At 37.6% G+C, this 23,486-nt stretch overlaps 1 protein-coding gene across 2 annotated transcripts in view; it reads left to right on the top strand.

Annotated features, from left to right (window-relative positions):
- NRG3 (neuregulin 3) overlaps nucleotides 1-23,486 on the top strand; it is a 348,675-nt gene that overhangs the window by 271,226 nt on the left and 53,963 nt on the right. For both annotated transcript variants that reach the window (XM_021537205.3, XM_021537204.4), the window contains exon 4: nucleotides 3,483-3,509. In XM_021537205.3, the coding sequence (XP_021392880.1) occupies nucleotides 3,483-3,509 (27 nt within the window). The remainder of the gene's footprint in view (nucleotides 1-3,482; nucleotides 3,510-23,486) is intronic.

The following is a 23,486-nucleotide window of genomic DNA, read 5'->3' as shown; positions in this document are numbered from 1 at the left end:
AAAATGAAGCACCAAAAATAATCTGCTTCAAAGAAACCCTATAGTTTCATAAATATACACACACATATATATACACCAGTACCTGATTATGATTTTCACTTCATTAGCTGCACAAATAGGCTGATAACCATGTGCTGCCAAACATTATAAAGCACAATGGATAAGAGAGCAGCAGTTCATCTTCAGGCAGAGTCCTAACCGAGCTGCTTTATGAATGGAAGGATTTTCCTTTATTTCAGACCAAGTTTTATTGGTCTAATACTTAAAAGTAAAACTTAGTCCTGTTCCTTCCAGACAGATAATCTGTTCAGAGTATTTGAGCTGTCCCAAGGTAGCTCCCAGCATATTATCATGTTGCATTTTGTGGTCAAGACAATCATCTGCCAAGGACAATTGAGCAACTTGTATGAGTTTATTTGAAGCAATAAATTTCATTTTCAGAGCAAAATACTTTGCTGTTGCTCTGGTTTCCTAAAGCTGTCTTCATGCCAAAGTTAGCTTGTCCTTAGAAAAGATTAAAATATCTGTAGAAGTTTTTAATGGGTACTTTCATGTCCAAGATTTTTCAGTTAGATCTACATCTTGAGTTTATATTTCTGTTCACAGTTTTAATATGAATAAGAAAAAAGCTGCAGCAAACCACAATCCAGACACAAGGCAGTATGTTGTTTTGTGGAGCACTAAGAAATAAAACCATTAATGACTGCAAATTTATTTTTTTCTTGTCCTTATTACTGAATATTCACAGGTGTGTATACATTTAGACAGTATGAATTAAAAGGGATTTACTACTGGCAACACATTACCACTGTCAGGACCATAAGGCACAGTATTTTTCCCACATCAACATGAATATGGAGAAATACTGATAAAAGAAAAAATAAAAGTTAATAATCTTCCTGTCTGAGAAATATATTCATTTCTAAGAACATAGCAATACCAGAAAGAAAGAAGAAACCACAATAACAAAAGTAAAATAGTTGCATTATTTGGTTAATGACCCCATCTTGTGGAGCAGCACCCACGCTTCAGCACATTTATAGCTCTCATATGCATTTTTTTTTTTTTTTTTTTTTTACCACAGTCCATTTCTTGATGGTGAATTACTTGGCATTGCACTTGCTGTGTCCAGGGAAGTGTTCTGCAGGCGATTCACCATTCGTGCACCCCAGCTGTACAGCAATAGAACAGTTCTTTGTCACACCATGACTTGCCAGGGTCAATACTCCACCTTTTAGTGCTTGGTTCAGTCTCGGGTCACCACCAAGCTCACATCCCCCAGCTCCCATGCTGGTTATCTCCTGCTGCTGTGTGTCTCTCACATGGACCTGCTGGGAGAGTTCTTGCTGCTGTTAAGAGGGGACAAAGCCATTTGCACAGCTGGAGCCTGCAGTCACTGGTTCTCACCACAGCAGTGCAAGTGGGAGCCTTCGCTGGTGCTGCTGACCAAGGGCTGCCCAGTGATGCTCATAAGCAGTGCCAGCGTGTGCTGCATCTGCCAGGGTTACCATTCCCTTGTTTTCTGTTCCCAAACAGCTGCTCACAGAGCTTGGTGAACTACTACTTGATTGGCAGCTTGGATATTTTATTGTAAAGGTTTATCCCGCTGGACATCCTTTTATTGTCATCTGGGAAAATCAGCTTTGTCTGCAATATATGTTATGCTGGTTGCTGAAGTTTTATCCACATGAGATATTTAAAAGAAATCACCTGGCATATTTCCACCCTTTCCAGGTGAACATCTTTCCCAGGAAGGTTCCATCCATCCTTGATTCTCACTTATGTATAAGCCACTCAAATATGAACTGAAATGTCTTTTTTCATCCTTTTAAAGGAAAGGTATATTTTATATCCACTTTTTGAGAAAGTGGTTTTTAACCATGTTGGTGAACTTAAAGAGAGAATTGTAGGTTGCAAATGGAAACATGTAGAGAAGGTGTACAGCCAAGTTAGGAAAGGAGGATTTTTTTTTTTTTTCAGCTGTTCTACATAGGCTTAAAAAGATGATTCTGTATGGTCTTCCTCAGTGTGTCAATATCTTTAGTTCCTTGGAGACCAGATTATGGTGCTTTGATCTCTGCTATGGTTTTTTAAAGTAAGAAATTTTCAACTGCATTTTGATCTGATTTACACAAGGATGTAAAGGTGTGAATTGCATGTAGATAACATTTGCAGATTTCACAGGTATGGAAAATTAGACAAGGAGAAAAGCTACAAATCTCTGTAAATATAATATGTTTGATGCACTTTTGATATATCTGATCTCATGCTTTTATAAAAATTACATTCTTATAAAAATTTACATTCCTGTCAAATGTACTAGGGATGTTTGTACATGATATTTTACATGAATGTAAGAATACAGATTAAAAGATTATTATGTGGAATACGTATATGTATGATTTTGAGTTATGTGTTTTCAAAAGGAAATATTCATTTTCATTGTCAGTCACTAAACTTGCATAATGTGCCTTCCCTAACACCATGCTGACAAGGTATTTATACCATATACCATCATCTTGTGTTCTTTGCTTTTGAAGTGCATATTGTGCCTTCTGCATGAAAATAAAATGTGGAGTTTATCAGCTGTTCCATAGATTTGTATGTTAAGAGAACTGAGCAAGCTGATGCTCAGTGCCTTCTCCTAGATGGATTGAAAGGGTGCTAAAGCTGAATTCCCAGCATGTTAACCAGAAACCCAAACATTTCATGATTTTGTCACAGGTAGCAGAGCTGGCAATAAAATGAAGTGTTTAACTGTTGGGTTAGGTTATGCTGGAAGATCTTTTAGCTTTGCTATATAGTTCTTAGAGGACTCTTATTCATCATGTAAAAAAAATGGGCCCTGAAATGTTTAGAAGTCCATGTGGTAATTCAGTCAATATTCTAAAGGCATTGAGATTTTTGTTTCACTTTGAGATGTCTTGAAATGATTGCATCCTGTCTGTCTGATGGGCAGCTTGGGAGCGTGGCTTCCCTTTCCTGCTGTCAGATTCTGCTGTGCAGCAGAGAGCACACAGGAGTCACCTTGGCTGCAAGTGTGGCTGTGTGCTGTGCTGAGAGCTGCCAGACTCAGGGGAAGCCTTCCATTCATCCTTCAGGTTTTGGTCCCTGCCAGAGAAAATGAAAGCTAGAACCTTTTCTGAGGACAGTGGTCAGCAGGATGAGAGAGGAGTTCAGGAGGATGGGAAAATGAAATCCCTCTAGTTAGCTGACTTGAACATAAAGTCAAATATGAAGGCATTCGTGTCCTTCCCCAAATATGTTTCCCTTCATGTGACAGCTGAGTGCCCTAAATTCCACCTTAGGATTTCCTCTGAGGGTCAGAGTTGTGCCTTTGTTTTGGACCTGTAACCACACAGTGGGCCCTGACCCCACACTGTTCTGCAGCACTGCCATATCAAGTTTAATTTATATTTACTCTGTTTCTAACATTTCTGTTTCTTTTCTCTTTTTTCTTTTACATGCTTTCATGAGTATAGCAGACCATTTAGGAATTGAATTCATGGGTAAGTTTTAACTTTTCTTCCTTTCAATTGCTCAGATTTATCTTGGTTCCTTAGTCCAAAGAACATGGAAGTTAATGTTTCCATGACCTCCCATGACCCCCACCTCTGGGTTTTGGACTGGGTTCCTTTTATACTTACCAATTACATTTGAAATTATATGAAGGTTCAGTTTTTTCTCTTGTTCACTGCTATGGAGCTTAAAACCTACATAATGATGTTTTAGTATTTCATTGGTATTTAATGAAACATAGCATAAAGGTTATGTGACCATATAATCTTGAAGAATAGTATTTTATATGTGATTTTAGGGTAGAGTTACTAACTTTTTCATATAAAGGAAAGTAAATTTTAAATCAGATATTTTCTTTTGTTAAAAATTTGTTGTTAATTACAATATTAAATTTAACTAGGCTTAATAAGAAACGTTAAAGTTAGTTCTCTTAAATCAGAGAAATACTTCTAAGAAAAGAGTAAAAGATCCATCATTCTGTGAAAAAAGTTAAATTTGTTAGAAAAAAGCTAAAAATTGAGTGAATAATTACTTCTTACAATTTTGGAAAGGAAGATAACATTCTGTTGGCTCAGCTGCAGCTCTGTGGTGTGTTCATAGCCTCATGGAATGGCAGCTTAACAGATCACCTCTCAGCTGGTGATCTTCAGACTTGAGGAAGCTGAGATCCATCTTTAACAGTTAGTGGTCCTTTGTGTCAGAACAGCTTGCATAAACCATTAAATATTAATGAAAACACTATAATAAAAAGCAGGCAAATTCCTATTGGAGTCACAAACTAGTTACTTTTAATATGTTCTTTCCTGATGTTAAGTTTTACTTGATTTTTTTTTAGATTTTATAATTAAGAGCCTTATAACCTATCGATTTTAAGTTCCAGTTAAGTACAAATTGTCAAGAAACCAATATGGTGATGAATATTAACTGCATGGCAGGCTGCAGGAACAAGAGGATAGCCAGCAGGTTCAGGGATTTTCTCCTACTGCTTATGGATTTTGTGCCAGTCCTAGAGCATTCTCTCTAGGGAACTGGTTTGTGAGGTCCAGAAGTTTTGTGTTTCACTTCACTTTATGTGAGGCTTGTAAAGTGCCAGTGGAATCACTGCAAGTGTCTTCAAAGACTCAGTGCACAAGCACAGCTGGGGAATGGTTACTTGAAAGGCTCTGCATATATCCTGCTTTTCCTGCTTAGCTTAAATTGGGAGCAGCAATCTTGAGGCATACAAGTTGAAGGTCAAACACATATGTAAAAGAGGATAAGAAGTATGGATATATGGGATGCTTTCCCAAATATCCTTTGAGTGAACCTTTCTGTAAGAAGCAGGGAAGTGTAACCCAATAGTCAAAGCTGAATTATTTTAATTTTATTTTGAGACTTTCAGTTTCCTCTCTTTTTTTTATCACATCTCTTTAAGGCATGAGCTAAAGCCAGTCCCCAAAATCTTGGCTCAGAATAGTCCTCTCATATGAGTAGCTCTCAGATTTTTTTATTTAATATTGGAGCAGATCCTGATGGCATAAAAATTAATGAAATCTTGTGTCTTAAGCCTGAAAATATTATGACAGCAGCCTAAAATGAACCTTGAAGTTGTTTTCTGTGGGCTAGAAAAAAGCAAGTTCTGGAATCATATGCAAAAGTGAAATGCTTGTGCTTCTTAAATCCCCCTCTAGTCTTCATGAAGATTTACTTAGGAAATGAAATCATTGCTATGCATGCAGCAAAGTAGAAATCCACACCCTGTACACAGAGAGTTTAAGTGACAATATGCTCATCAAATTAGGGACACTCCTGTAAAACCTCTACCTCTGGACTGTAGAAAATCATGATAATTTGTGCAAAAAGTGTTTTCTAGCTAGGAAAAACAACAATGCAGAGACAGTGCTGAACTTGCTGTTTGTACATAATCCAGAGAACACTTTCTAATGTTTTCATTGCATTTGTGGCCTCGGTTGCCTTAGAAATTCCATTTTCATCATCATATTCCAGAAATTTTATTTGAAAACCATGTAAGCCATGTAACTTGGATTGCCAGGGCCAGCTGAATTCCTTCCACGGTAGACAAAGCTGAAACCTCATGTCAATGGGAACATCTGTCTGTAGAGGTGTCCAAGGGCACAGATGAAAAGTGCTCTGAAACTACACACCTACTTTAGCCAAGGAAGGTAGATAAGTGATAAGTGTAGTCATTACCTTTTCTTTTTTTTTTTTTTTTTTGTGCTAGACTCTCAAGGATCAGTGAAGTGTATATATATAGCTAGTCCTTTTACTGTCCTGTTAGGGGGCTGTGGTCCATGAATTTGTGTATCCTGTTGTGAACCATTTGGTACCCTTTTCCCCCCACAAGCTCCTGTGGCAGCCCATACCAGTGCTCAGTAGAGGTAGTGTCTGTTGTTTTTCCATTACCTGTTTAAATCTCCTTCCTGCTGGACCCTTCTCTCACAAACAGTACTTTGGGAACAAGAATTATACATTCAGTTCATGTACTACACTGAATTTTGTTAACCTTGCTCACAGTCTCACACCCCCTTTCCTGTCTGGGTCTTGTCGGGTTTGTGTTCTGTAGAATATTCACTATTGTGCATTCCAAAACTTGAATACCTGTTACTTTTATGCTGCTGATACTGATTTACACTGTTTCTTTTTATGGCTAGCAGAGACAAAGGCAGGCATATTGATGTGGCACATTTGTTTTAAAATGTTGCAAATGTACCAATGAATGTAAGGTTCTGATGTATTTATGTGCTGCAACTCCTGATTTAAATGAAAGCCAAGTATGTGGTCAAGGGACATTATGTCCTTAAAATTGTGGATTGAAGTATTTTTTTCACTGATCCAGCTTTATGAAACTTTTGGTGATAAAGAAACGGTTTATACTTGCTAGTACATCAAGTCAAAAAAAATAATAAGTCTTGTGTCTTATTGTCACTTGATTCAATATCCATCTGTGATGCAATCTCCTGGACAGGCTTTGGGCAAGGTCTTTTAATCTGTCTGTGCTTCAGATTCTCAGTTGCAGTAAGTTTTTTCAGGCTTTCTGAATTTAGATGCCTCAGCTCTTTCAATACCACAGAAACTATTTCTTCCTTGCAAGAGGGTGCAGACTTGGCTGTGTCCTCTCCTCTCCTCATACAGGAGCAGAGCTGTGTGAGGAGAGCCCCGTGCAGCTCCCCTGGTCTGCTCTGGTGCCCTGTGTCTCTTATTCACATTTCCAACACAAAAGTAAGGAAAAGTTGTCACCATGGTCCAACAAACTAGAAATATATGAGCAGTAGTAACAATTCTGTGTCAATGGGGAGCAGGCTGGTGCTTGGTAATGTGTATGTGAGCAAGAGAGATTTTTAAAAAAAATCAAAAGAAGCATCTGTTATTCTTTTATACAATGAAAAAACTAAGTGATGTATCATTAGCATTAGAGTATGGGGTTACAAGTACCTACAGCTTATTATCATTTTTTGACCCAAGTGGTTAACTGCACTTCAGGACTGAATGGTTGACCTTTCTGGTGAAAATTTTGTTGATGAGGGAAAATATCTGTGACATCAAACAAGGTCACTTTGGAGCAAGAGGTAGCAGCTGAAAGCTGTTGTAGAGACTGGCCTGGTGCATGTTCTCCCAGCTGCAGGGTGAAATCATTACCTGAGAGTCATCTGTGGATGTTCTGAGCTGCAAGCCAGTGCCTGAGACAAGGAGTTGCCTCTTCAACTCATTTCTTACACTGAGGAGGAGTAGAGTTAAGGTCTGCTAAGGCATGAAACACAAAGGTGAGTATTGGAACAACCTGCAACAACACAGAACAAACATAACTGTTGCAGCAACTTGCCTACACCACCGACTTCTGATGATCCAGAATGATGATCTTTTATGCTCTAACAGTACTTTATGCTCTAACAGTACTTTATGGTGGATGCAGCTGGAAATAAAATGCCCCAATAAATTGCAACAGCCAAGTTGCTGCAGTGTTTGATGGAAATACTGACATAACATGAAACAGTTTTTATCCTTGGGCTGCTTACTAGTTAAACCAGTATCAGTGGTATAAACAATTTTGATGTCATAATCTCAATCTCCCCATGGGTGAATTACAGAAAACCAATGTAGTGTTGTAATATTTAGTCACTACTTTTAATTTGTTTATTCTTAAGACTTAAACAGAAAGTTAATATTTTTCCTTAGAACTACTTATCTTTTCTGGAAAAGTCAGGAGCTTCACTGAAGTCAATGGAGTATGAATGGTATATAATACCTTGTAAGTGCTGAATCATTAAATAGCATTTAATTGAGCAGAGTAATAAAGTAACTCAAGAATGAGATCCTATTAAACTTTATATATCTCCTTGCAATGACTACAGTGTGAAATGTGTTCTGTAGTCTGAGCAGCTGTAAACAGTGGAGAAGATGGTACATGCTGTATTTTCACTGTGCCTATTCTTGTTGCCTCCTCATTGTGCTAAGATGATGTAAGACTCTGGGAATACCTGATCCAGTTAACCAGACTGACTCAGTGACCTTGTGTCACTCACTGTGATTGACGCATTTTGGTTTTTACAAAGTGCAAAAGTTGGTTTAGCTGATGGGCAGGATAACCAGTAGTGCAACAACTTAGTATTTTTCCTGTATGCCAGAAATAAAAAGGCAAAGTTCATTAGTCCTTGCACTACTCAAAAACTGGGACCTGGATTCTCTCCTCTGAAACTCAATGTTTTGCAGCAGCAACCAGAAAATGATAATAAATAACCAGTGTCTGCATGGATGGTCCTTGCCTTAGTTACCATTTAGAAGCTCTTATCTGTTATACCCTGTAATGCTCCAGTCCTTGCTGGAAGGGAGGATGAATGAACATTCATTGAATTAATGACCAAAACTGTATGTGTTCTAAAGGTTTAAAAAATAAAGAAATTAAGTTCCGTTTTCCCTCTATTCCTTTTTAATAGTATAAAGCGGGTAGATCTTTTGCTGATAATATGGCTGGTTTTATGCTCCTGTTTACACAAAATCTTTTTAGAGAGTCTGATCACAATCATCCCCCAGAACTATGAGACTATATCTTTCTAATAATTATTGTTATTTATCATTAAGCATTTAAATGAGTTCATCTGTACTCTGTTGGTAAATTTCTGAAGAACTAAGAAGGGCTGTTCTGGTAGGCACTGATACTTGTAATGTTTTCTACCATCATCATTGCTCCTTGAATCCCTTTGTTCTTCATCCTGCCTCACATTTCCATTACCTCCTTCTGCCTTTTATCTTTTCAAACGCAGCAAAGACTTTGCTCTTGGGATCTTTTCTAAATTCACTAAAGGCTTTGCTCTTGGGACCTCATCGTTCAGTTTGCCTTATGAAATACCTGTCCTTTTTAAGTATGCTGCAAAATAACAATAGCATCCTGAGGCATGAAATGGATTTAGACCCTCAGCACTTTCCGTGGGATTCACTTAGCTGGGAAGAAGAGTCATTTGTCATCTCTAGAGAAAAGAGATGTAAGCAGCAGAAGAGAGAGTTTTACAGGAGCAGCTGATGCCTGAGTGCTGTAAGAGCAATGGACAGAGCAGAGGTTCCTCAGGGGCTGCAGGAAGCTCTGCCAGTGCTTGTACCTGTTTAGGAAAACATCTCTGCTAAACAAAAGTCAGCGTGCATCTGCTGCATAAGTTACAGGCTGCCTCACATCTTGGCTCAGTTTTAGACATGGTTCTAGTTCAGTTGAAAGATTTTTACCTAAATGTTTTGTAACCTATCTACCATGTTGGTTTTGTACTACTATCTTTACTTTGTTGGTTTGGTACTACTATCTTTACTTTTCTTGATATGTCATTTATCTGCACATCTGTATTGGCAGTGAACTGGGTTGGATTAACTTGCATTGTATTTAAAAGGTTTACTGTATGGTTAACTTATCTGTATTATTAATTGCCTTATTGTGATGCTTTCTCAAAATAGTAATTCCGTGAACTGGGTGGATAAAATAATTTTAATACATTTAACTTACTCTGGTGACCTTCCTCAGTACTTGGTTTCTGCTGTTGTCTCTAACTGAACCTCCTAATCATTTGTGATGAAACTTACAGCAATTTAAAAAACACAAACTGATAATAGGGTGTACTGACAAGTTGAGAAAGCCAGAGCTGCTCTGGGTTTTTCTGTTTTGCTGGGGTCTGGGCTGGGATGAGGAGAAAGTTGCATTAGGTGAGATCTGTATAAGACTGTAAAAGGGATTGTGCAGCATCCCTAATGATACATAAGGATTGTAATTCTGGCACTCCCAAGGTGAATGTGGACTAAGTTCCACTGTGTGCTGTGGGGGGCACTAATAAGGTCCAAGTGTTACATGTGGGTTAGAAAAGAATTTGTGAAGCCTCAAAAATTGATGTTGTGTACAAGCCTCCAGGTAAGTTTCCATGTAGGTCCTAGTGGAGGTACAACCTCTTCTTCATCATGCCAGCTTCAAAAACTTCTGGCACCTCAGGGAGAAGGGGCATGGACTTCCAGTTTGGATTTCAGCTGAGGATACAACATCTCATCTGCTCACAGAGGGGCTTTGCTGTGTCCTGTCTCTACATACACATCTTATGTGTAGGTTCTGGTTTAGGATTAGGCATGTGCCCTCAGCTCCTGCACAGCTGGTGTGCCTCAGAGTTAAACACTTTTTATTATGAAATACAGGTAATTAGATGGCTTCAACACTGAGCAGACAGCTGTGTATTTAAATGTGACCTTATACCCAGTCAGTCTCATAACCTGCATTTTGAATATGGTATTTAGGTGAATGCTGTGCTGAGCCTGAGGAATTGTTAAAAGTGACACAATGGTATGCTAATGCAATTAGATGACTTGCAGTGCTGAGATTTGGCCTTTGTTTGGGCTCAGTTGCAGTTTACCCAGATGCAAAAATATGTAGCCAGTAACTTGTACACTGCTGAAACAAGCCTAGCAGGGCAAAGGTGAGATCCAGGTGTCAAAGGTGGTGCTACAGACAGCTGCCACAGATCTGCCAGTGACACCTCATAGCTCCTGTGGGGACAGGGCTGGGAGGAGGCTTCAAAGCAGTGAGTACCATCTGGACATGTCCCTGAGAACTTGGGGTCTGTTGTTTGGGGTGGGGGGGTTTGTTATTAGTAGAAGGTTGCTCACTGTGTGTTGAGGTTATCTTGACACAGGAGGAGAAGCTCCACACACCTGATCTGCACCAGTTTGTGCTGCCATGGTGAATCAGTGCTACTTTGCCCTTTTGCTGCATGGAGGTGGTACCCACATGTCAAGTCTCATTCTGTAACTGATGCAAGGATTTGGAAAGCAGAATGTAAGTATACCAATAGATGTTCCATGGCAGTGGTGCACTTGTAATGTATACTGCAGTTGTATAGAAAAATCAATGGTTTTGACAGTGACCCAAATCTTTTTCTGTCCTTCTGTGTCCTGCCTAGAATGAGCAGAGATGCTGTCCTGCCAGTAATTGCTGGAAGCAGAGAAGAAGGGTAAGCAGTGTGGAAAAATTGGCAACGTGCTGCATAGAGCACTACGTTATTGTTTCATGCACTGCCTTTTCTCTTCTTTTGCAGGAGCTGTAGGATATTGGCACGTGGAGAAGCACAGAGATATTCCCACTCTGGCTGACAGTTTCTAATAAAGATATTTTTATTGTAATTGAAATTGTCTCATGATCATTTCCTGTTCCAATCAGCATCAGTATATCCTCATTTCAGGCATGATTCTGCTGAAAAACACTCTGTCCAGTGGCCCAGGGTATCTGGTGGGATTGCTTCAGACTTAACAGCCAACAATTATCTGGGACACAAGTGTGAGCAGCACAAAAGGAAGAGGGAAAAACAAATCCTATGTATGAGTGTGCAGGTGGTGTTCTCGTATGCTCAGTTATTAACAACAGGAAATAATCTCAGAGTTGCTTGTAAACTGTTACATTCAGATGAAAAACTGACTTTTTTGTTTACCACTAGTGGCTTTTCTTCATTGAATGGGTAAATAAATCATCATGAGGTATTTTCATTTACCATGGATCCAGATCCTTTTGGATCATGTTCATGTCATTTACTCACTGCATTTATATCTATTGCATCAGTCATCCTGTAATTATCATATGAATTAATATGATCTTTTTATTTTTGTGCTGAGTTAATTATGTACTACTCCATGCCTACCAAGTAAACTCTATTGTAATATAGTATTACTCTGTGGTTATTTTTTACATCTCTTGGTAATTTTACATTTCACATTCAAAAAGAGAATAAAAAATGTAAATACAAAAAAGAATCTGGTAATGGAGAAGCATCAAATGGGACAGTATATTAGTTCTCACAAGAATTACCTAAAACAGTTTAGGGTCTTCACTGCTCAATAGTGAAATACAAAGTAACAGAGAAAAGCTAGACAAAATTGGAGCAAGCAGTTTATAGAGGGGATGAAACTAAGAGAAAAAGCAGTTTATTTGCCATTGAGAACGTTACTACTTGTATTAGTAGCTTCCCACAGCTTGCTGTTAATTGCTAGGTGTGTAAAGCGTTTCCTCATTGAAATAATGACCTTAGTTACCCAAATTCAAGGTTTTAAGAAATGCAAGGAGCACGGAGTGAAGGCAGCTGATGCGTTCCACAGGGCAGTGCTGGTGGCTGCCTGCCCAAGCCTGGCCTCCCTTGTGCACTTCCAGCTCTTGCCAGTCCTCTGTGCATGAGCTAAAGTTCCTCAGGGCTGTAAAGACTTGAATGCCTCAGTGCAAGACAAGAGTATTTAAAATTGATGCTTTCAAAGATTTTGGGTGTTTTCAGAGTGTTAGTTGAGTGTATATTTTGAGAATTGCAGTTGGACTTAATAAGAATTTTGTGTTGCTCTTGATTTCTGAGTAAAACACATGGAAGTCAGTGGATATTTTGGAATCATGTCTGTTATTGCTAATACAATGTACAGAACCTGAAATCAGGATCCAGTGTGTGACTAGACTTGACATGTGAAGTGAGCCTGTCCTTTTTCTGATTGGTTCCAAATTACCTAAATCTAAAAAACTCGATAAACCTCTCAACAGTAGTTACAAAATTGAGTATATACAAATAATTTGGTGCAATTTTGCAAAGCTAGGAGTATCTTTGTTTTCCCTCTTGAACTTCCATTATTCTTCTCCCTACCTTTTCTCTTTTGTTCCTTCCTGATTGTTTGGTGTTCCTTTTTTAATGTACCCCTGTGGATCTTCTTTTTGTGTTAGTTTCATAAATCTACTGATCAATGAACTTATTCTGTTTAAATGTGTTACTGTTTACAGCAGTAAACTACAAATCAGTTGTATCACAAACTGTTCTGTTTAGCTTTAATGGAGAGTACAGCATGCACACACTGAAGTTTTACTCATTTATTATCATAATGCCCTCTCCTGTACCCAGAAGTGTTGCAGCATTTCAAAAATGGAAATCACAATATACACTAACTTTACCAGCTCATAAAATATGAATGCTCAGAAAATGAATACAGCAGTGTTAAATACAGTTAATCAGCTTTAGAAAAACAAAAATACGTATTTATCACTATAATACATACATGCATGGGATATTAATGAAAAATACCAGATACATCATTTTCTGTGTTTATTCTACACTGTGCTCATTACTCTCTTTCAAATAATTTAAATTTGCTTTCAAGATAAGGACAATTTGCTGCTGATGAGAAAAGTCTGGATGTCTTCTGTGCTATATTTTTCTTTGAGGCTGTGAACTAGAATCTATGCACTGAATATAAAGCTGGCTGGGCTGGAGATTTTGTACATTACAGTGGACTGACAGAGTAGACCTTTAAAATTGTTGAGCTGTAAACAACTGCCTACAGTACATTGTTAGGAAGTGTATCATAAAAATACAAGACTTTATTAAACTCAAATTAACAACCTGTCTCAGTGAGAGTGTAAGACTGTGATTCTGCTGAATTTTGCTCCATTAAGTTTTTTTATGCTTCTGACTTTAGGTAATGTGCTTAAGTCAAAACCAAGAAAGTGGCATCTGTTGAGTGTTTGTTTAATGAATGATGAAGAGAAAATTACAAAAACAAGTAAATATTTTATTTGTCAGTTTTTTCTTGTGAATCTATGTGTGTTTTAAAAACTTCTCTTGCCTGATGGAGTTTGTTTTCAAGGTAAGGTGGTACCAGAGGATCTCATTTTTTCATTTAGTAGTGAATCCTGTCTTGAAATAAGATGGCTGACCATTGGTGGAAGAAGGTGACTGAATCCTATAGAAATTCTATAGAAAAAATCAAGTCACTTTAAATTTATTCCATTAAGTTACTTAAAGGTGAACTGGAGAGAAAAAGTAGATGTAATTGTCTTAAATTATGCTGTTTCTTTGAAGCTAAATAGGTATTCATGTGGGTTTTTTCAAAAAATTACTTTTAAGCATATGTTCTAGTCAAGTTTTTGTTCTAAAAAACTGTGAAAATATTCATTTAGACCTCGTGGAAAATATGGAAATTCTGTCATTTATTTTTTGTTGAATGCAAGTGGTGAGTCGTGAGAGCTCCTTTGGGTGGCCAATATCTTACTTGTCAGTGCTGGGTCAAAGGTTCTTATTTGACTCTGATGCAATTGATGTGGAGAGAGGACAGCTGAAAGACAATTCAAATGTCTGCTTGGCACTGATGCTGCTTTATCCAACTTTTATGTCAGGAGTTGTTTCCTCAAAGCGTGAGTAATGTAATGACACTGCCTTGTTTTTCAAGTGATTTGTAATTTTTTCTATACTTTTTAAGACGTGTTAGTATCCATGTGTCAGCTATTTTGATGGTTTCATTGCCTCAACACCTTTGTGGATTGGGTTTAGTATCTGTAGGCCATGCATCAGTTTGGTAAACATCCCATTCAGTCTGCTCGGCCATGTTCGGTGAAAGTCGAACAGTCCTTGGGGAAAAAAAATGAAACTCACCTAAAAGTTTGCAGGTATAACTCTTATTGTGGAAAATTGTGAATTCAGAATTGAAATGTGCTCCAGACACCTTACTGGATGTTCAGCCTGTGCTCCTGGTTCTGGTGGTGCTAGTTTAGCAAAAATGGGACATAGTGTGTGCTCCCTTTTTGGAACTGTGACAAACATGTTCCCTAAACCTCCCCAAACCCTGAAATATACTCCATTTCCCTAAATCTCCCTTAAATTTAGATTTTTTGTGTTTTTTCTCTTAATAAATTATGCTAATAAAAATTCATGAAACTAGCAGTATATTATTCACTTATCAGGGAATTATCTTCCCATAATACTCCCCATGATGTAACATTATTTTTTCTCCCATTCTATACTCCTCATTTTATGGAGCCAAGATGTGTACCATCCATCATTTAATTTACACTTTTGTCATCTTTATTGCTTGCTCAATCACTTTGATACCTTCACCTTATCCTTCCTTGTTTTGCTTTGAGTGTTCTAAAAACTGTGGATGTTCTTGTTGGTAGCACAGCTGTGCTGATGAACCTCCTTGCAAAGTCTTCTGCTGTTCAGAGGAGTGTGTCTCTCCCTGTCATTACTTGTGTCACTGTTCTGAAGAAAAGCTTTTTAGCTCTTTACTTCCTTTGGGTGTTTTCCTTTCCTCTTCCATCGTTTGTCACAGCTCTGCAGCCATCGCTCACTCCCTGCTTAGTTTGGTAGCACCATTTCTTCTGGTGTTGATGTTCACTATTTTCCCTTAAAAAAGTCTGTAATGTTAAATTTTCTGAATTTTTCATAAGGCCATATATGAACACCTGCATCTGTTATTCAGAACTCATTTCTTTTATGCTATAACCTAGAACTTCTTTTATAATCCAGTAATAAATGAGAGCCTTCAGTTTCTTCAGAGGGGGTTTTTTTGCCGACCTCATGTTTATCTCCCAACTGTTTTTTAGTTAAGTGTGCAACCCCTGCAGTGCAAGGAGCTAACAAATAATTCTAACAAATTATTGTTAGAATAATTTAGATATCCCTTCCCTCTTTGCTACCTCTGTCTTCATGCACTGGCCTCTTTGTGCAATATGTTTGAAGTGGTTCTTGGTCTAGAATAGATTATTTACTAGCATACAAATCATTTTTCTCCAATTCTTTTCTCCAGTCTTACATCTGAGAGTATTACTTAATAGTTATTGACTGTTTACCTTTAAGGAGGTGCTAATTCAATCTTTTAAAATTTTATTTAAAGCTTTATGCCACTTATTATACTTCCACATGTACTTTTTTAGTTATGTTCCCTGTTGTCTGTAACTTCTGTCCTCTAGAGCAGTAGTTGGTGTGCCTGTGAGTTACCTTCTTACTTAAAAAGTATTTGTAAAATGGATGTCCCAGAACCCCTGCATGATTCAGGGTAGAATCTAAAGGTCTCTAACCTGAGGTTCGAAGCAGGGTCAACTCAGGTGCCACCAGGCTGCTCAGGACTTTATCCAGATTAATCTTAAAAACCTTGGACTGCACAACTTCCCCAGGCAACCTGTCCCAATGCTTGACTGTTCTAATGGTAAAAGATTTTCCTTATATCTAGATAAAATTTGTTATTTTTCTGTAAATATTCTGGAATAATGTATTTTCTGCTAACTGATATTTTGTGATTCAGACAATTAATTGGTTATTGATACTCAATTCTCTGCTTATATGCTGGGTAGGCAAAAATAATTTAGTCTTAATTTTGATAGTCCTATTTTTCTTGTCCTGTCGAAGCTATACTAGTCCTTATTTATTTATGTAATTTTACTGCTAGAAAAAGTATGTGATATAACTCTAATGTAAACTTCCCTCTGCAGCTTTGTAGTTATCCAGGCCTATAGTACAATATTTTATCAGCTTTATGCAAAAGCAAGTTCTAAAAGTAATGAGTTGCAGTCCATTGTTTTAGATTAGATCACCACAACTGAAATGCCAGGAAGTTATCCTATTCTAGACACCTTTGCTTATATACTGTATGTTTGTGATATCAAGAATTTCTCACTTAGTACCTGGTTTCACATTAAATTCTGTATTTAGGCAAAAATGTAAAGGACCAACTGGAAGTATTGAGATTTCTAATGGCCACAAAGATGTGCAAAGCAGCTTAACAATCTTTTTTGATACAGCTCCCACAATGCAGCCTCCTCTTCAAAGAGCCTTAGAAAAAGATCTATAGATTTCAGAGAATTCCATCAAAATAAAGTCTGGCTTTAAATAAAAACTTAAACACACTTTGTTCCATAAGTGCTTTTATTAATGTATACCTTTGTAATAACCTGAATGAGGAGCGTGGACATGAAAAGTGGATTAACAAGTCAGGATTGACTCCCACCCTCAGTTTTGAAAAATCTATGAAAAGGGGTTTTTGCTTGCTCTTATGCTGTTTTCCTTTTAACATTGTCTAAATTGCTTTAGCTGCATTATATATTCCAAATACATGAACTATATGAAACTGTTAATAACTTTAAAATAATTGAAATGCTTCTTTAGATACCAGTTTTACTTTCCTCTCTTATCTTTATAATAAGTAAGAGAGGAAAAGCAAATATTGATACTTCTTTCCATCATCTGACTTGAATGTAAAATGACATCATAATTTGAATTAACTTTATTTTTCATTCTCTTCAGCAAATGGTTATGCATTAAGTTATTTTATTCACTAAGAAGGCTGAATGCAACTATGTGAGATTTTTTATTTAGCCAAACAGAAGAACATTTTCACAGAAGATCTTTCCATTTTGGAAATCAAAGGTAACCTTTTGTGCTTTTAGCGACAACACTGTTTGTTAGGTTCATTGCTTGTGGTATTTTTAAATTTTTTTTCCTGCAATTTGTTAGAAATATTTGGTAAAATAACTCTGCCATCTTTGATTATGCCTGACCCATTTAGCTGGGAACAGCCCAGAGGGATCTGTCAGAGGCCAGAGTTGCCCTGCAGAGCCGTGACTCCGCCTGATTTCATGGAAAGGTGAGCTGGTCTTGGAGCACAGGTGAGAACAGAAACAGAGTAGCAGGAGGGCATGAATTCACTGAAAGAGTGATGGCAAGAACAGAACTTTGACCATAATTTTGCTTTCTTAACCAGGAAGAGATCTATGTCTTTTTAAAGAATTTGATTCTGCTGCAGTCCTGGATTTTAATGTGAGATTTCTCTTGTGCAGTGCAATAAAATTTGTGGTTGCAAACTGATTTGAAACTGTATAGTTAGTGAACAAAAGTAATTTCAGATGACATAATAATTTTCATTTACAAGCTGACAGAATTGTATCTGAAATTAATATAAGTGATTAAAAAATATATGAAAACCATATTTTTGTATCCCAGGTGTCACAATAGATGCTAACTTACAGTTCTAATAATAATTCCGAAGAAATAATGTTATTGTGATTTCTTTATGTAATATGGCATTCACATCTTTTTATTATTGCATCTGTCAAAGATTTGTTTTACACTGTGGGGAATTGAAAGATAAATGCTGACAAATGCCCCTGTATCTTATGAAAAATTGTTAAGTGGCTAAATGTATAAGCTAAAATAAATCTTAATTCATGACAGAAAATGTCCGAGGAATCAGTTCTAAAATCCAAAGTTTCATGAACAAAACTACAATTCAAGAGTTGTAAATGGAAAATTACTGATCTCCCAAATTCCTTTTGTCTGTGTGAATACCTAAACCAGCTATCCAGTGTATAGTTTCCTCCTTTATTTCCGTAACTTTTTCTAGTTTTCTATTTTCACTAAAGCATGTACACACACATTTTTTTACATTTGTTATACAAAAACACACTACTTCTAGTTTGTTCCAATCTAACTCACTGATCTAATCATGCATTGTATAATGATCCATCCCATTTTGTCTAGGCACACGTATAGCAATGTATGAAATTAATGTTCCTTTCCTTAAGAATGCTGTTAATATGAACCATCATGTTGTGGGTGCTCTGCTTCTTGGGGGTATTTTTGTGGAACAAAAAGCGGAAAGGAACCACTTCAGGAAGTATTACAGAGAAAAATGGTTTCTTGCTGTAAATTTAATCATTCTTGTGTAAGAAGTTTGTTACTGTTCTAAAAATCCAAAGTATCGCACAGGTAAGAATTTGCACAGTTCATTAGTTTAATGTCACTGAATTAGAAGACCTCAGCTCCTGAGATGGATCAGTCAAACACCACTACTAGAGAGAGCAAAGTGTGTGTGAGAGCTGCTGTGGCAGCAGTGCTCGTATTCCTCCACCTGCCCAAAGAGGCACAAGTGCCGTGCTCAGGAGCTGAGCTCAGCTGCTCACCCACTTGCCACACACATCGGTATCTGTTCTGCCTAGTCTGTCTGATGGTGGGTAAATAAACAACTGAAGCTGCGTTCAAAACCACAGGGGTACCTTCATAAAATAATCAAATGCCATTTATGTTTAGCTGTTAGTGTTGCACTTGGTGTTTTCAAAAGCATTTGTTATGAATACAGTGAAGAAATAACGTTCTATCGTCCAAAATACAGTGTATGAAGTGCCTGAGCCCTTCTCTTCGCTGCTGTGCCTTTCTGCACCTACTGCTAAATTGCAGCTTCTTAGGGAGGAGACAAGTAGTGTCTGAAAAACACTCATGTCTGCTGGATTGCTTCCCAGTGCTGTTTGCTCAGCATGGAGTGCCACGGATCAGGGCTGGAAAATGCAGTCAGCCCTCCTCTTGACCTGTGGTTTTATGCCAAATCGTTTAAGGCAGAAGCTGATATGGGCAGGAAAGGTAAAGTTAAAAACAGGAAAGTTCAGGGCCTCTTCAAAAAAAGAAACCCCTTCAGTTGTTGGTTAGGAGGCAGCTGGAAAAGGCAGCAGTGGTCCTATGGAACACTGTGATTCTGTTGCTGTAGAGGAAAAGGGGTTGTTTCCTGTTGTTACCCTAAAAGCCAAGTCTGGGAATGATGGTTCTCATGGCAAAAGTGAAGCCAGCAGTTTTGCTGAGGAGACAAATCGGTAAGTGCTGCAGCTGAGTCAGAAAATGAGTGTTGGTCTGGGGAGAAACATCAATAAAATGTGCCTTGGGGATCAGGAGGTTGCTCCACTGTGAGTGAGATCTATGATGCCATGGGCTACTGCTGCAAGCTGCGGTTTTTGCAGATGTGAGAAATGTTTTTAAGGCTGTTCTGTGCATGATATGGGATGGCTGAGTCAGAGTTCATGGCTTTGTACACTGCCTAATAAATGTACTATGGCAAATTGTCACATTGGGAATTAATTTTGCTTCTCATGCGATCAAGTGCTTCTTGTCTATATTTTTATTGACATTTCTATTTTTGAAAATGAACTCATCTTTTTTCTTTATTTAATTTCTATGACATTATGACTTTTTAAAATTTAGTTTAGGTAATCCAATTTGCCCTAGTAAAACTCCTATATACCCTCATGTATTACTCATTTAACACAATCTAAGTGTATCCTTATTTTGGGGTGTTGTAAGGGATAATTCTGCTGAAAGTCTACTAGAAGGATGTATGGAGTTTTAACAGACACAATTATTGTGTCATATAATTCACAGCCATAAGAGCAGTCCGGTTTTAAGGGGTAATGTAAAATTACCCACTCCTCTCCATGTCTTCCACAGAAAATAGCTGATGTTTTGTATGTTTTGGTACATGCCACACATTGCCTCTTTCAACAACAGCAGATGATGAGGCACTGACCCCAAGCACTTATCAAAGTGAAATTTCCAAGCTGAAGTTGAATCAGAGCTGGTTTACAGATGGAAATAATATATTAAAAATATAGCACTGTAGAAAGAGTTATCATAGAGAAGATACTAGGAAACCATTTATCTGATTATCTATCACAGGTAACTTGTAGGGTGAAAGCAAGGTTGTGGCACTTAGAGCCATTACTTGCAGCATAAAGGAATGAAGCAGCATCCAAGAGAATAACTACAGAAGAGAAATGTGCATTTATTGTCTTGATTAAGTGAATGAATCCTGCTTAGAAGTGCCATGAACTTCCTCTGTACAGAGATGTGCATCTCCACAGAATGCACAGTTGGATTTAATGGGAAGTTTTTGCTGTTGACTTTGAGGGAAGGCTTGGAAAATATTCACTTCAGCAGAGCTGTGCTCACTTAGTCCCTTTGAGGACCTGTGCCCATTATTTTAATTAAAAGCAGCAGACAGAATCTGATCATACAGTGCCTTCTCTATACCAAACCCAAAGTTAAAATGAGTTCTTTTTGCTCAGTGTAAAACTGAATTTAGCAACCATGTCATGTAACCAGACCTTCTGCAGCATCCTCTGAAAGGCAGTGTCATGGGAAAAGCAAAGGAAGCAATTGCAACATTCACTTCTTTTTATTGCCAGAACCATGCCAGAAATGTTGTTAGGGAGCAACATTTAATTAAACTGTTATCAACTTAACTTTGGGGTATTTCATAATCTCACCCTTGGCATTGTCTTTTTATTAGGAAAAGGCTTAAGTGACTATGAAATGTAATGAAAGGCCATGGGGAGGGCTTGCACACCACAAAGCTGCTAATCCATTGGAGGCCTTTGTGGGAAGTGAGCATTTTTCAACAGCAATGCAGAGCTTTGAAGGTTATCAGGACCTTTTATCTTCTAGTCAGCTTTCTCTGAACTTGAAACTCTATCTGTGTGAAGTACATCCCAGCAAATACCCACTGAGCTTGAGGTGGAAAGACTAATGTATTGCTGCTTTTCCTCAAATGTTTTAGATCCTTTTAGTTGTTTATTTGCTTTATGTAGCATGTGGGAGCCTGAGTGAGAGTCCAGGACATTAAGCACAATACATGTTCAATGCTCCCAAGAGTTTATTGTTAGAGTTAGGTGTTGTTCAGACAGTGTGGGTTTGACACTGCAAATATAGAGGTATATATCTATCTTGACCTCAAACTAAAATAAAAGATCCAGACTGATCCAGTAATAGCAGGAGTGCAATATTTTCCTCTCAGGTTTGTTGGTTTTGAGTAAGAATGTGATCAACTGGGAACAAGCACAGTGCCTGCAGTTCTCTTTCATATTTTATGTCCCATAACTTATTCTTTTTATTCATCATGGAGTCTAAGCCATAACAGGGAACAAGGTGTCTGAGAAAATACTGACTGACTTGGACATTTGTACTCAGTCTCTTTTGTTAAGCCTTGCAAAGAGTAAGGAGAACAGTTTGCTTTGTGATGGAAGAAATAAACACTAGGAGCATCTAAGATGTAATTATTTGAAAGGAAGTTAATAGGTAATCTTTTAAAAAAACTGTTGGCAGATTTTGGCATTTCTACTGCTGAAAAGGACTCCTTTGGTTTGAATCTTGCCATTCCTAACCACACACTACCAGTGATCACTCTGGGAGCTGCCATCTCAGTGTCTAGTTAAACTTGCACATGTCAGGCACTTTAATACAGCTTTAAGTGACAGCAGTATTGGGCTGTCCCTGGCCTCATTTACTGGTGAATAATAATGTCATGCAAAGTCCATTACTGCTGTTCTGCATCCATGCTGCTGGGCTTGCCCATCACTAACAGCTAACAAAGAAGCACAACATAAATTAGCCACTTAATTTAATCCAAAATGCAGCTGGAGCATTCATTAGGCTCCTTGAAAAATCTCATCTTAACTGTCAAAGCTAAATACTTTCAGCAGTTGTTGCTTGTTTGTTTGTTTGTTTTTTTCTTAACAGTGAAAAGTTCTGGAGCTTTGACTGAAATTTTATATCTTAATTTTTTTGGGAGGATGTGGTAGGATTGTTTGCTTTACATTTTTTTTACTGAAGATGTAGTGTTCCAGTGTGGTACAATAATTTGCATAAATACCAGTGTTTAACTATTGTCACTGTGCCTCCCACAAATCTTTAAATATTATGATCTTTATCAAGTGTATTATTGGAAGGATTGTTATAGATACCACTTGCCAAGACTTACTAAAAAGTTCCATAAACCAGGGAGTGCACATCTTTCACTGGTTACTTGGCTTGAGCCATTTCCCCACTTCAGAGGTACTAAAATCTGCCATTCAGTGGAGTCAACAGAGAACTGTTAACCCTGGCTGTGTAAAAATCTGGACACTCACTGTATCCAGGTTGCTCCTACTCTTAGCAGCAGTTGAGTAAAATTTCAGAGAACATAATTACCTTTCTTTGGTGTGTGTGTTTTCTATTTATAATCTCAAATCCTCACTTCCTCTGTTGCATTCTCTTACTCCAAGTTAGCTGTTAGAAAAAAAAAAATAAATCAGTGATTTGTGTTTAAAATATCAGAACTGGGCTAATCAGATGCCACTGCTCATGCTACCAGAATGATGTCTTAACTAGAGCTAAATGGATAAAGTCTGAAGTCCTCAGTATAAAGCATCACTCCCTGAATCATGAACTGAATTTTGTCTGCTTGTCAGCTGAGTTCCTCCTAAGTTCAGGTGGAGTAGCAGCAGGATGATGGGAATCACTGCTCTTGTGGCATTTATCCCTGGGATTCTCTACTGAGGAATTAATCATGTGTCATTAATATATTCACCTGCATGGGGAGTAAACAAAGTCTTGGACTTGGCAGATAGAAAATCTGTTGCAGGGGCAGACTTTGAGACAGACTGAATTTTACTTCTGTTGATACAACTGAAGTTAATTCACTCCTTTTTCAGTCAAATATTTTGACACAATCTGAGTTAATCAGCCTGCTCTTCAAAAAATATTGAAAAGGTCATACAAATTAATAGCCAATTTGGAAAAGGGATTTGCATTCAAAAAAAAGAGAAACAGGAAGGAGATTCCAATCTTACCTGAGTACAGTAACTGTTAAGTTAAAAATCATTAGGATATGAGACAATATAAGTATCTCTAGATATATGTAAAGAGCAATTTTCAGTAAAATATATTAACTTAGGGCTTACTCCCTTTTCAGTTAATATGGAGGTGGGGGTTGGGAGCTCACTTTTTTTTTTTTTAAATTAACAGAGAGAAAAGCTATTTGATACAATCCAAGTGGTTCATCATGCATTGCAGGTAAACCTGGTGAATTGATTATCTGCATTTCTCAAATAATTCCACTTTCTTATTCATGATAATTGCTGC

This window comes from Lonchura striata, chromosome 6 (assembly GCF_050655825.1).
Source record: "Lonchura striata isolate lonStrDom1 chromosome 6, ASM5065582v1, whole genome shotgun sequence".
Classification (NCBI taxonomy): domain Eukaryota; kingdom Metazoa; phylum Chordata; class Aves; order Passeriformes; family Estrildidae; genus Lonchura; species Lonchura striata.
Note: the sequence above shows the minus strand (reverse complement) of the source record. Positions and strands in the feature narration are given on the sequence as shown.